General features: G+C 36.8%; 1 protein-coding gene across 16 annotated transcripts in view; it reads left to right on the forward strand.

Moving 5' to 3' along the window:
- The window catches only part of LOC122569081 (synaptotagmin-7), a 34,082-nt gene that overhangs the window by 4,398 nt on the left and 13,915 nt on the right, over window positions 1-15,769 (forward strand). For 7 of the 16 annotated variants that reach the window (XM_043729672.1, XM_043729717.1, XM_043729707.1 and 4 more), the window contains exons 1-2: window positions 12,560-12,909; window positions 13,453-15,183. Coding sequence is in view for 12 of the 16 variants with exons in the window: in XM_043729630.1 (XP_043585565.1) it covers window positions 15,095-15,183 (89 nt within the window). In the remaining 4 variants the exon portion in view is untranslated. Of the gene's footprint in view, window positions 1-335; window positions 355-4,291; window positions 4,732-5,026; window positions 5,299-5,355; window positions 6,403-6,561; window positions 9,298-9,497; window positions 9,753-12,559; window positions 12,910-12,943; window positions 15,184-15,769 lie in introns of those variants that run through there. The other 9 variants (XM_043729579.1, XM_043729622.1, XM_043729617.1 and 6 more) reach the window with 7 other exon arrangements.

Below are 15,769 nucleotides of genomic sequence, written 5' to 3' on the forward strand. Positions count from 1 at the left end.
AGACTTAATATAGGCTCAACGTAACAACAAAGATAAGCACGCGTATAGGCCGAAAATATCATATATGCAAATAAAACAATATAGAGAGTGGCAACTCATGACGATGAAAATCGTTAGTCTTTGACGATGAGTGATAGAGTGCAGTATTTTCCTTGCCTATGTGCTGTTCTGAAGTCTTGTGTCTTGACTATTTTTGAGTCCTGATTACCAACTTACCAACAATGCATTACTAGAGGATTTAAAGGCATGGTATTATATACACGATATATATATATATATATATATATATATATATATATATATATATATATATATGCACATACAGAGTGTGAAATTTGTTACAAAAAACGTGAGGTATGCAAAGTGACAATTATTATACAAAAATAAAAACTATACAAATTCTTATTATATATATCCAAAACTATATAAATTCAACTCTCTCTGGCTCAATTTACGAGTAGATCTTTATTTTCGCTGTTACTATCACTCTTTCTTTAACTTTTATTACTGCTGTTGTCATTGTTGCCCTTCATAGTGTCATTGTCGACGGCTTTGATAACATCGTGCTACTATCGATTCTATTATCGTGTGTAAATTAAATGTGATTGCATTATTTCGTTACGACGCCCAATTAGGTTATATTAGGTTAAGTTACATTATTTATAATACTTGTAAACTGTTAATTTAACGTTTTGATAGAAACTTGATTTTTACTTTTCTATCCTGCTTACGGAGTATTCGAAAACATCAAATCGAAAACGATAATTATGTGCAATATTTTGTACAAAATTTATGAGCTAATGGGAATTAACAGATTGTACAATTACATAGTACCAGAATTCACGTTACACGTGTATCGTATTTATTTCGCAATATCATATCTAAAAATGAAATTTGCAGCGATGGTAACTTGTTCCACGATAAGAACGTCTCGACAAATGGATCACCAATACGAATGTAGTAATTAACGAAGATACAATATCACAGATATGATCATCCTTAAAAAGCAAACTATCGCAACTTGATCTTTTCCCACTAGATACATTATGTAAAGACGATATCCTAGTTTCTTTCTAATTAATAAATAATTAAATAAAAATGGTATTCCTTATTAACGTATGTATGAGGCTGAAGGCAGATTTTTGTACTATAAAATACTTTTAATTAATAATTTTATAATTTATGACCAACCTACAGAAATGCACGATAATGTTACTTTCTAGACATATATCAAACTCATATATGTATATACATTGTCACGTCCCGCGCCCCGCGCAATTCGTAGCGCGAAAGTCAAATTGGTAATTTCTTTCAAATCAAGGTAATTTAAAATATTTATTTGAAACTGTGTTTACAGTATTTGAAGTGAAAGGCAGTTAAAACTGCTAAAAGCTATATCTTGCGGAAACTTATTTAACCATGTTTTTATATTTATCTAATTATGTTTTTATAACGATATTAAGACAATTTAAATTGTAAACAAAGTCGGCAGTTAAACGAACGTTGGGGATCTTCCTAAACATTTTCAAAAGAAAGACCCCGACGTTTTTTCATCTCCGACGGATATAAATAAATATAGCAACTCAGAGAAGTCAGTATATTAATTACCGTTCGTCTATCGAATATTATTAAGTAATTATCGTTCGTCAAACGAATAATTACCATTCGAAGAGTTAGTTATCATTTTGTCAACCGAAGAATTTTATATCCGTCAGTCTGTCAGTTAATTGTCAATATTGAAATCAAGTAAGATTTGAATAAATCATTACATATTGTTTATTTACTTTCGAACGACTTTAATCCTCTCCCGTGCCAGTATTCCCGTACATAGCAGATTAGCCGAAAGTGGAACTTATTGCCGGTTACATTAAACGTCAGTTAATGCTACCTTCCCGTCGGCAACTAAATAGAACGTAACAACATACATAATAACTGTACAATTACATACATTATATGCGGTATGCTCATTGTTGAAGATATTTTATAGGAGATTCGGCTGTTATTTAAAACTTTCACCAAGCAAAATCTCGATACCGTTATCTATGAGAGATTTCTCTGGTTACCGATAACTGTTGCATATACTATATAAAAAAAATTGTTCTTTAGTTGTCGATAGTCATCTGTGAAGTAATTGTTTTTGTCACCAGTAACCATTATTTATAACGGAATTTTTTTGAGTTACCGATAACCACTATCGATGACAGAATCTTTTTTCTTTATTACCTTCAACCATTCAGGTTTTATTAACATTACTGATAATGATTAGTATCTAGATAAAAGACATCAAAAACGGATCCTCTATTCGTTTTTTATATACATATATGTAACTGTTTCAACCCTTTAAGTGGTGAGAGTGGGTAAATATGTCTGCTCGGTGGGTTGGTTATCGACAATCAAAAGAGAATGCATCCTCATCGATATCATTGTTTAACAAATTTTTTACTTTTTTCCGATTTTGCAATTTTCAATGGGTGATTGTTGTACACTTTTGTAAGCCAAACACGAATCTGTAAACCGCTTTTTCTTAGAGTTCATAATTAATGTTTTGGGCTCTTAGGTTGAGACGAAATTATTCTATGGACTCTCCCGAATAAAATGATATGTATTGTTATTGAATTATAAACATTTAAACATGTTTAAATAACGAGCAAAGTGAGAGAAGGACACCTAAAGCGCGACATCTTTTGCTTACATTTTCCAATTTATTTAAAAAACTAAAGGTGAAATCTTTGATAAAACACGTGTCGACGACGGCAGCGGCAGTGGTACTCAATATTGGCGGATGCCTTGCCTGCCGGTATAACCAGGGAAGAAACTTTTCTATTCGTTATTCATCGGAATTGAAAATTATTGCCGCTGTCGAGTGTTTTTCCAAACCTCTTCACTTTTACATTGGAATCAAAACATGACTTTTTAGTTTTTCTTGATGCTTTCCTTAGTATCCTTAGCAAATGTCTGCTCTATCGCGTGCTAGAGTTAGACTTTCTTCTAGACTCTTAATTTTTAAAATATATAAAAAGGTGTGCATTTCAGATGTCATTTTCAAGTTGAGCATTATCTAGACATGTTTAAATGCTTATAATGCATTAACAATGCATATCATTTTCGGGAATATTCACAGAATATTTTCATCTTAATAGCAACTCGATAGTTGCAAAAGCACAAAACATCTGTAAAGTTTGTAACATTTTCCAAAATTGATTTTTTCGAAAATGTAGATTCTATGAAGAAACGGTTTGCAGATTGGAGTTCAGCTTACAAAAGTCTACAAGGATCGCCTATTGTAGATTGTAAAATTAGATACGTGTCGGGCAGTGTATTGGTTATCGGTAAATAAAAACATTTTGATCACTTATAGCGGTTATATATAGCGGAGATTTGGCATTAGCTCTTCCATCACTTGTTTTGCTGTTTCCCGCTTATCATTTATCGCTTTCTTTATTGTATATTCACGGCCTTATACTGCAATTTTTTTTATTCTGATTATAACCGTTATGGCCCTTGATTGAATTTAAATATCATGTCAGCCAACTTTAGGTATGTTTATCGAATGTATGTTATTTATATTGCTACCTTATTGCTACATTATATTATTGCTACTTTGCAATTGTTTATACACTGTCACGAGTGTCATTTAACTGATATACGTTTATTTAATTATTTATGAAACATCATTTTATAATCAAATCAAATAATCTTTTGATGATTCTTGCTCTTTATCCGTTGGTTGCATAACTTGATTATTATTAGAATTAGCTATCGATAACTTGTTTCACGAAATTTTTAAGTAGAATTTCAATTCGGTTATACCCATTTTAATATACATAATTGGTTTCACTTACGTGAAATTGCCGAACGTTCTTTATGCAGATTGTTGGTGACCTCGTGGACGACTGCATAGAAATAGTTGATTTGAAATGTGACTGTCATTAACAATTCAATTCATTCTTTTAAAATCAATAAACGTGATCGCTAGTTATTGGAGTTAAAAAATTGCTTTCATAATATCAGTTTCCTCGTGCATAATACTTTCAACTTTCTAACGGTGAACTAATTTTTCACATGTTTAAAACTTGACAGATTTATTACAAATATTTAATAGTGCATACGTTTATTGCAAATACATTCAAATTTTATGAGTGAAATAATACGATTAAAATGAAACGAGTTGAAAGAGTAACGAGAAGTATAACGAAATGATGATTGAGTTACGCTTATCGGAAATTAATTACTCATTATAATATTTCACAGAACATTATTTAACATTATGCTCGCTTTAAATTTGTTTCAGGAATCATTCTGAGATGAACACAGAAGAAGATACAATATTCTATTCTTTTACCTTTACTAGATTCAGATTTCTAAATAGATAGAATTTCTCTGCAAGACATGTCTTTAGATTCTTATATAGGTAGAATATCTATATGAAAAATTTGGAGATTTCTAATAAATGGAATTTGTGAAATTAAAATTTGTTTTAGAAACATTTTTAAGACCGATCAATAAAGACACATGATAGACAAGATAGACACAACAAATTAGATTTACCTTTAAGCAGAATATATATTAATTATTTAATATGTGGTTTAATATACGATTAAGTATTTTTAAATTTATGAATAGATGAAATATTCTTAAATTATCATCTTAACGCTTAAGTAGGCATTTGGTAGGAGAACACTGATTAATACTACTAGCTGTAAACGTTAATATGTGCCATTTCTTATCTGTGTAAGTAGGTGTACTTTGATAACATATACTATTAATTAAGTGCGTCTATAGTTAAGAATAATATGTATAGCGATAAAGTATACAAAGTAACATAAAGAAAATGCATATGTAGGAAGCTAAATAAGTAATTAAGGAAGTTTATTATCCCGAAATAGCATACATATGTATATATGTATGTATTGTTATATACTTCAGAAATACATATATCAATTGTGATGGAAAGCTTAGATGCGAGAACACGATGAATAGGCTCCTATATAGTGTTATAAAGTAATATAAAAAATTGAATTTATAGATTGACGAAGTCAGAGTGCAAAGTGCGATGCGTGTCCTACCGCATTTGATAAAAGCTGATTCAATAAAACTTTTCATTGATTCTCGAAGATTGTTACGTTTTCTAATGTCTAGTAGTAACATCTGTAACGTGTATTCGATCGAACTTGAAACAAAGGATTGGATTAGCAACAGACAGAACGCATAATAGTCGTTGCGACGATATTCAATGGCGAAAGGAGATAAGGAGGATGACAGAAGGAAAGGAAGAAAGCTGAAGTGGACATGGTTGTGGTTAGTAGAAATTTGAGAAAGTAACTAAAAAAGGGAAAAGCGAGTCCGCGTATCAGCCGGATAGGGTGCGCGGTTGAGATGTGCCATAGGGAGAATCGAGTTTCGCAAGGTGTGCCGTAGTCGAAAAGGTGGGGTTGATGTGGCGAGCGAGGACGAGATCGAGGGCGCGAGCCCGTGTATGGGTGGAAATTTGCGGCGGGGTCGTGCCGCGGCGGTGAGGTGGGAAGTACCAGCCGCGGAGCAGCAGTGCGTCGCGACGCTGCCTGTCACGCGGTTGCTGCTTCTCTCCTATCTTAATCTTCTCCTCGCTTTTTAAACATTTCTCTAATCAGTAAATTCTTTCGTTTCGTCCCCATCGTTTCTCCGTTATCCTAATCAGCTTAGTCCACTGCACATTTTCTTTCGCCTTCTTTCTTCCCTCCATTTATCTTTTCCTTTTTACTTCGACATTTCCCTCCTTCCCAGCCTTCCCATTCCTTCCTCCCTTTCTTTCTTTCCCTACTTTCCCTTTCATTTTCCTGATTCGATTTAATCTAACTTGATCTACACGGTCTCCCTTCCTTCTGAGGAGCTACCTTCCGTCGTTATTCGAGCGCTCCTTTCCCTTCGTCGAACTCTTGCTCGTAATTGCATGTCTCCCTTTTCTTTTTCCAATTGATATTGTACCGTCCATTTTTGCGCCCTTTGCTTGGTTTGTTAATCTCGTTTGTCGGTTCCACACGAGCTGTTCTCTTACACTTTTGATTCTTTTTATTCTCTTTTGATCTTATTTGAGAATTCGATTTGCGAAGATCTTCGTGATTCCTATTAGTTTATCATTTTGTCAGTCTCGGTTTCGTGGACGGCGATTTTTCATTATACGCGTATGTAAAGTATACACGTAGGAGCTCTGCTTGGCGATGATTGTCGAGGGAGAAGAACAACGACACTATCGTTATCGTTAAACAACGTAAAAAATTTGAAACGGATGGTGTCCATCAGTGAACGTAAACGCGTAAAATGAATGTCATCGGATATCAATTTCGTTCGTCTAAACAATCGTTTGTTAAGTAGCGTGCCTTTCCGATACCAACGAGACAGGGGATAGCTTCCTCCTCTGTTTTGGTGAGTATTTTATAATTCCATCTCTTCCTCTCTCCTAGTTTCTTCCTATTTCACCCTTTCCGTTCTATTCCATTCATTTTTTACATTCTTTTTTCGTATCTTTCGCATCTTTCGTGACGTAACGAGTGTTCAAATATATATTTGTACCTATATACATGTGTATGTACATATACATGTATATATGCATATATATGTACGTTTCTATTAAAAATATATATGTACATTTCTATTAAACGTCAAAAACAAAGAAAAATTGCTAGATCTTGTCCACAAAATGAAAGGTAGCGAAAGGAAAACGGAAAATTCGCATCGTACAGGATCATTAATACATATATCGCGATGCGCATCCTTGGTCAATACGCTTGATCTTGTAATAAAATAGTGATTTGAAAAATTCAATACGCGAGTGCAATCGATGTGGCAATATTATTCGTGTTAATTTTAGAATAAAACGAAACGAAACGAAAGGAAATGAAATGAAATGAAATGAAATGAAATGAAATGAAATGAAATGAAATGAAACGAAATGAAATGAAATGAAATGAAATGAAATGAAATGAAATAAAATAAAATGAAATGAAATGAATTGAAATCTCTGATTTAGCGATATTTGTGTGACGGGCCATTAGATTAATTCGCTATTGGGATACCCGAATATTTCGTAAGGCGAACAAAACGAGACGCGAGCGAGCGTGTTGATCGAAAATTTCTAGCGATACCACATATAGAGCAAATACCAAACGTCAGAAATTCATAATATAATAGACTTGTTACGTTCGTAGATTATATTATCGAATATCTATGATTGACGATGTAGAGGACGAGCGCTTTCGAGAACGAAATCGGACGACAACGTGATATCGTTTTGCAAAAGTATTAAGACAGGAGTATTCTGATTGGTGAAATCTATAGAGCGATAATCTTGATACGGATATGGATCCGTAGTTGCAACGTCTTACTTATATCTGTTATATCTAGCATCGGTCAAGGTTACTACATATTCACCCTGTCGCGTCGTCGCGACGCGTCGCGTCACGGCGTTGGCAACGGGAATGGAAACGAGCCGGCTCCCAGGTCATCTCCACGAATAACGCACCGAACGTTTCTTTCTTTATTAATGTCTATCGTTCATCTCTAACTGAATTTCTGTCAAGTTAATTACATTCGGAAAATAAATTACACGGTATGATTACGATTAAGCATTTAAGATATAATAACACGTCATATGGACATGGACTGATATCGTAGATGCAAGCCACAATAGGATTCCTAATACGTGTTTATCTTTCCGATAAAGTATTTCATTGTAGCATATCAATTACGACGTTTGCACCGAGGTAGACGCATAAAACGAATTAAGTCGAAGGTTCTTATCGAATAAGGGTAACATAGAAAACTGTTATGACAAGTTTTGATATTTCAAACAGGATACATCTGTTAACTCTTAACTTTAGGAGAAGCATATATATATATACAACATACAAAAAGCGTAAGAATGCTTTCACGAAGAAGAGACGAATGCGATTTGCTGTGAAACTCGATACTAATGATAGATTGTCGTGCACGCGCAATCTTGCCCCTTTTTGAACGCACGGAAGAAAAGAAAAGTTTTGCACGACCTAATTTTGAAGCTTTTGAAAGTTCGGTAGAGGGTCAATTATAAATACCGTCTCGCTTAGTGCTTTAGTCGGTTGAATGTTAAAGTCGTCCAGTCTTTCACGCTTTTCACGCTTTTCGAGCATCGTTTGCTCTGTTTTAAGCAAAAAAGCTCGACCAGAGACTATTATGCATAGAAGAATCTTGGAATCGAGCAGGAGAGTAGTAGAGGTTATCGAAATTACCGTGCATTAAAGAAACATGCGGTACAATGGTATCGGCACACAGTGAAAAGAAAAACAACTACTCAACGATTTACGCGGTAACGTAACTGGAAACGATGGGAACTACCCGTCTGATATTTTCTGCGATTAAACATCCATAAATAGCAATTAGTTTATTGACGAGTTTGAGACTTTGTAAACTTTGAATGATTCGGTAATGCGTTTATTTTGTCTCGTTCAACCTACTCGTTATATTATTATTATTCATAGCTATAATAATCGATCATTAACCGGATCGGTGAGTTTATACGCGCTTGGTTAAACGTTGATCGCGGAGTAAAAAGGTGAACAACTGCGAACCAACATCCGCTACCGTGATCGAGGGGAAAATCTTTTGTTTAGCGAACGTGATTTTAATCACAAGGTTAATAATTAATTAGGTTGTTTGAAATGTTCCGATGATAAGACCACTCGAAATTATGCCAAGCTCGATTATGTGACGCATCATTTAATTTAACATAGACTGATAATGAATTATAAGGAAAAGTGAAACGGTCGAACGGTATCCGCATTTAGTGTTCCACGAATACGGGGAAAGCCGGGGATTCATTGAAAGGTTAATATGCTATGCTGTAGTACGGTTTAATGGGTTGTTTACATGTTAAAGCACGTAACACCTACGCGCTTGTCCAGTTTCTTATCATGGGAAAAACCAATCTGGTTATGTACGTAACAATTGAGCATCCATGCACTGCACCTCTTTCGCTATGAAAACGGATTATGCATAGCAGAAACAGGAAGGAAGAAGGGAGGCGAAGAGGACAGACTATAAAGAAATTAAATACATAGGATAAAATATGATGGCTATAAATGACCAAAGAAACGAGAAGGAGGTGAAAAATATCATTGGTATTGATTAGTTGGAGAAATATAATCGACAGAGAGCTGGGTAATATGCAATATCGTTGCGGTGTCACCGTGTTATTTATTCTTGGCATGTCCTCGGCAAGCACCAACTCCCCTCCTGTGTAGAGCGTAGATAATGGGAAATTTGTGGAAACGAGAGGAGCAAAGGGTAGTTGTATTTTTAATATCGATATCGCACACGATACGCTCTTTCTCGCCTCGTTAATGTATTAATATGATCTCTGTATTCGATTGACAAATTAATACAATTACGAGATTCGTTGATGAACACGGGCGTGATGTGAGAGGTCAAACAGGCAAATATTGATAAAACGTTTCTCTATTTGAATAAACATCTTTCTTTCAAAGGTAACTTAGCATGGAGCGAAAGGACGTAATTCTAACAGCAGTTTTTGGAACAGTGGGAGGTCTAGCGATATTGGTGGTTTTTGGTATGGCAGCGTGGCTTTATCTTCGAACGAAAAAATCGAAACGGCGGGACAATGATCTCGAACCACAGAGCGAACATGGGGATAGTTTCAACGATAAGCGACATGGAAAACCAGCTAAGAGAAATGGTCTTTTAAATCTCAGGACACCTTTAATCAGTACAAAATCTTTCGGGTAAGCTCAAACGTCAATTTGGTTTTACATTCTGTTTGTCCGATCAAATATAACCGTATCAAATATAACCGTATCAAATATAACCTTTCTCGAACGAAAACTGTAAAGATGTATGTAATAATTTGGCTAACGAGTAACCGATAATATAATACCGCAGTTATATTCCTAATAAAACTGTGTAAATGAAAAGAGAAACATTAGGAGAAGTGATGGAAGGAGAGAGTGCGAAAGAGAGTACATACATATGCGCAAACATATGTACGTATATATTAGTCAATTAAAGCATACGAATGAAAATGGATAAACGTTGAAAGTATCGGTTGGTAAAGCAGTATCCAGTTACTTGTTACCGACTGAGAAATAATTTGATTATAGAGACCTACTAGAGACAGGCTATTGTGACCGACGAGACGTCTATGCACAAAGTATACTCGTATGTGACTTGATCATTTGACCGATCACTTGGCCATTGTCGAAAAATGCCGATTTTACCGACAATAGAGAAATTCGCGTTTCGAATATTGTTTGATTACGCGGCTCGGGCACTGACGAGGTACAGGTATCTTTCGACAGTGGTTTGAGGTCGAGCGATCGATTAATTTTCGTTAACGTACGAAAGTAACGCATAAATATATAACAATAATAATAATAAAAATAATAATAATTATAATAACAATAACAAAAATAACAACAACAACGATAATGATAATGATAATAATGTACAAACTTACTTTTTCTCTCCGTGTCTCTGTAATCGATTCTTGGATATTCCAATATTTTACACAATATATAATGTACACAATTAAAATGTAATCTCTGTTCGTTCTAAATGATTTTTTTCATTTTGTATCTTCATTTCCACTATTATAGATGTATATCAAAGGGCACGTTGCTCGCTTAAATAAATAATTAAATAAATAAATAAATAAATAAATAGAACTAAATTATTTCGGTCGCGACCGAACGTAAATGCGCGTACGTTTCGGCGAATCACTATATCCACCGAAGCATTATTTCCAACATAAAAATTGCATAAATAATTTGTAAATAACTTTAGTTCACGAACTTGAATTGCATACTACGTCGTGCATATATTTTTCCATTTCTGTCTACGAAAAAAGAAAAATGAAAGGAGAACACTGGATGTAAAGTAATGTGTATAAACATGTATCAAGTCGCGATCGAAATTGCTCGTCGAATCGATCGCTTAAATCTCGTATTGGTTTGCCATTGTCGCTTGCAGGAACGGTCAAGTGTTTACTGATCGAGTATCGAAACTCGTGAACTTGATCGGTCGAGAAACTAGGAAAAAGTTGCAAACGATGATAAAGTGAAGGAGATAGAACGCTATAAATTCCGTAATTCCCAACAAGGTGCCAATTGGAAACCTGCCAGGTAGTCTGGTGTTTCGCAGCACTTAAATCGGCTGAATGCAACAGATATGCCACTTGTTACGTTGCATACTTCATACATACATACATAGCTACCGTCTTCTATCGAGATTTGTATAACAATCACAGTTTGTTACGATCTTTACTTATTTGTGCCGATACACGTATATCCGAAATCGTTTTGTTCTTATTAAAACATTCTGTCGCACAAAAATCCACGTTGCTCGTCACAATTCCTCGTGATATAAGGCGAGTAAAGGTAAATGGAGACCTTGTGCTAGTATCATTAGTAGTTAAATATTCGGTAACAACATACGACATAGATAAATTAAGATAAGATAAAACTAATTTATGTTGTAACGTTACAAAACAATTCTATCTTTCGTATCACCTGTTTCAAAGCATACTACATAAATGCATATATGTACTGGTAAATCTCCGTATTCTTAGTTTAAACGTTTCGAAAGAGATGGCGATTGCTCGTTATCATTGTGTCGAACGGATATATCAACTGCAAACTTTTATCGAAAGAAATGAAATTTTGGAAAAGAGGAGAAAGGAAAAACGAAAAATATAAATCGCGACTGCTGAATGGCGTAATTGAACCATCGATCGTCGATCGTAGCTCGTTGATCATCGATGTAGGAAGTAGGAAAAATAGGATAATGGAAAGGTTATTAGATTTACGGAGGTTTAAGAGAGAAAAGTAAAAGTAAGGTAAAAAATGTAAATCGCAAACGGCATAGAGAGAGGAAGGTAGATGATGAACAGAAGCTGTCCGTAGGATGAGACGAAACGAAACGAAAGAAGAACGGCTAACGTGCTTGAAAGGATGATACGAGAAAAGAAGCACGCGCGACAGTTGGCATGTGGTAGGGACATGAAGAAATAAGCGACGAAGCAAGGACATACGTCGAGTGATGTACATATTGTATGTATATAACATAGTTTACATAGTATAGTACCGGTCGGTAAAGAATAGTCGGTAGGAGAAGCGGCAGGTAGGGCAGAACAGGATAGGATGGGAGATGCGCCGTGGAAGGAAGCAGTACGATGGAGAGAGGGACAAATAGTAATAGTGATAGTAATGTATATGTACGTAAGTATGTATGTATGTATAAGCGATCCTGGGAAAAGAGTCAGAGGGGAAGCAAAGGTCCAGGAAGAGTCGAGTCTAGGGAGTGTGGATCGTGGTGCGGGAAGGAGGCGGGAAAGATCGGAGTGGGACTTGGGGTGGTAGAAACGAAACGGGTGGAACGAGGGCAGTGGTAGGAATGGGGAAAGAAGGTGAGGGGGGGAAGGCAGGAAGGACCAAGTGGGGGTTGGTCATAGGGGTAACGGTAGGATTCCGGGGGTTGAAAGCAGCTGAGAGCAGTGTACGAGTAGGTCATACCACAGCGGAGAAAGGTAGTTCGCGTTTAGCAAACGGCTCGTCCGTTTCAGTTGGACGAAACGTATATTAGTCGTTGGACCGGTTCTCTACATTTTTCGTATTCGTATCATCCTTCGAGAATTTCTCGCCTCTGATATCGATTATCATTTATCCTCGTTGGTGTTATTATCGTCGCTGTCGACGTTGTCGTGAATATCATCATCGTCGTCGTCGTCGTCGTCGTCGTCATCGTCCTTGTCCTTGTTATCGTCGTCCTTGTCCTTGTTTCCTGGAGGACGTAATCGAGGATCGAAGGAAATGGATGCTCATATCGAAGAGCAATGGCTGAACATCTTTACAGTATGACGAAAAATCGAGAGTGACTGAATTAAAAGTACGAGTCACAGTGCGTCGATTTTCACTGGTTTTCAAAACGATCTGGTATTTTGTTAAAAAGGGCGTTAAATCGGTTCTTCTTTTTCGAAACAAGAAGTCGTGTGTCGCTGAATTTTTTTGAAGAATTTTCTTTCCGTAATTGGCTAACGACGCAAACAATCTTTTTTCTTTCTACTACCATCCTCTATCCACACCCCCTCCTCTCCTCCTTCTCTTTATTCTTCTCCTCTTTCTCCACCTCCGCCACCTTCTCCCATATCATCCTGTTGGGTTCGTCGAAAACTAGACGGGTGTATATCGTGCTTTCACCACGCAACCCTTGCATTCGATCGGCCGACTTTCGGTCTAAGTGATCGAATTTATTTAACTCTTTAGATTGGATTGGATCGGATCGAATCGGGTCGTAGTGAAATCGAAGCGGTTGTCACGTCGGACGGCAAACGAATCGACGAACGGAAACATTCGATCGGTGTATTTGCGGATTTTTTTTGAAAACCAGTGGATAAATAGTTTTACGTTCAAAGCTTCTTTAATTCGAAAGACAGCGCGAGAAAGAAGAGGAAACGAGCAGCGAAAAGAAGAGAAAGGAAGGAAGATAGAAACAAAAGGGAAAAGCGAAGGAGGAGCAGAGACGATCATAGAGAAAAAAAGCGGGTGGAGAGGAAAATTAAAAAGAAGAAAACGAGAAAAGTTTGAAAACTTACAAAGTTGTGTTAGCAGAAAGAAAAAGTTTTTTTTTCGTCTCTTTACGGGCAAACTGATCACATTTTTTGGGCATTTGTAACGCGTTGGCTATAACTACAAAGTTGTTGAATCAAAAAAAGTGACGATTATTAGTCGTTGTATGTATTTATTAATCTATTCGTCGATCGTTGCCGCTGGACGATACAGAGCGTTTTTCGAATAAATTTTTAAATTCACGTGAAAAAGGATATCAAAAATATCGAAGAGTTAAATGTAAATTCTTTGACTACTTCGAATATGACGCGAGTCTTAATCCTAATTAGTTAGTCTTAATCCTACATATTCCACATATCGTGGGTGAATCGGTCGTTGGAAGGGCACGTAGCGCGTCTCGATCAAGTATTCATTTGTACGCGATTTACTCGTAAATTATTAAGAAATTGATTTTCAGTTTTCCTGTTTCTTTTTGGAAAAGAACACAAACGATCGTGCTAAAAGATAAAATCGAAAAGAAAAGGAAATAAAAGAGAAGAATAACGAAAGTTAGTCACTGTTGTCGTCGTCGAGAAATAGACGATCCTAACTATCGTGACCGTAACGCGTAAAAGGACCGGACACGGTATTTTTTGACGACTGTCTGACGACGACCGACGACCGACAAACGACGAACGACGATAAATCATCAACGTCTTTTCAGGAAAAGAATCAAAGAAGAAGGGGGACAGACGAGAGAAAGCGCGGCGGGAGGGGGGTAAACAGGAAGTTGACGAGAAGCGTGTAAGAGAACGATAAAACGATAAAGAGGAAGAAAAAGAATAAATAGAGGAAGAAGAGAGAGAGAGAAAGAGAAAGAGAGAGAGAGAGAGAGGTTGGTAAAAGGAGGAGAAGAAAGCGAAAACTGTTTCCATTATACATGAAACTATTTCGTCAACGAGGTTGGTGACGATTGTGTTGGAAAGAAAGGAGATTGAGATACGAGATCGTTGATGAAGAAAAAATTAGGCTCGAATCATGCGACGCTGCGATTCGACGAGAAATACGTTGAAAATTGGATTAATTGGCATCGAGGTAAAAGAGAGGGGTAAAGTAAATAATCAGCATTCGGTCAGCAAGGAGGACTTGTAACGCTGTTTGCATTTTCTCGCCTCGCCTCGCCTTTCGACGATTTGTATGTGTGCTTGGAACAAGATTGACGAAATAGCATAGTTGTTATTTCGATAGTTCGTATAGCAAACACGACCAGCTTCGAAACACAGAGAATCATAGTGATCGATACGATACGGTGAACGTACAATACAATATCGTGATAACATTATATCAGTCAGCCTCTGAATTGGGATCGAGGGATTTTCGTTGGACGCGTTTCGATTCGACGAATAGGAGGAACACGTTGGTTGGTTGGAACGTCGAAGGAGCTCGTTACTCGATAAGTTGGAATCAGTCAAGAACGAACACGGGAAATTGTTTCGCTTCTAGTTTGGTTAAGCGAACGATCGAATATGGAAATCGCAGCCTCTGCAATGTTGGATGGCCTGAAAAACAATCGAATCAGCAAGTTGGCACTGTCGCGGTTCTTGTCGCAGAGTCTGTGAGTAAATTAACTCGGCCGTTCGTCGAGCACGTAATCGATTCGACGTGGTACGAGTAACCAGGATGCTAGAAAGCATCGGCACGTAGCGCGCGCACTAATTAATTGCTTGGCTTTTTTATGCTTCTGTCGCGTTTCATCGCCATCTAGGCAATTAGTATCACACAAACCTACGCATTCAAGTCCGTTTTGGTAGTTTATCGCGCGCGCACTTGCTTGTCGCTGCTTCCATCCGAGATTATCCGTCCGATTCCTCTCTGTCCGATACTGATTATCCACGCTACGTGGTCGAGTCGTTGCCGTTTTCACGATGGGCGCGCGCGGTTATGGCCGATTATGGCCGATTATGGCCGATTATGGCCGCTTGCACTCACTATCTTCTACTCTTTTCGTCCTTTTCCTCCTTTACCCCTTCTGCTTTCGCAGTCGCGCAAAGTTCGCGCGGTTTTCAAACCGTGTATCCACCCCTCTTTTCATCAACAATTTCTCGAAGCATGCGAATCGTTTCAACGAAACGTACCCATATAAATATTTATAACTATGTATATGTACTTATAAAGGAACGAATTTCCAACTTCGCTTATCC

This window comes from Bombus pyrosoma, linkage group LG1 (assembly GCF_014825855.1).
Source record: "Bombus pyrosoma isolate SC7728 linkage group LG1, ASM1482585v1, whole genome shotgun sequence".
In the NCBI taxonomy this organism is placed as follows: Eukaryota; Metazoa; Arthropoda; class Insecta; order Hymenoptera; family Apidae; genus Bombus; species Bombus pyrosoma.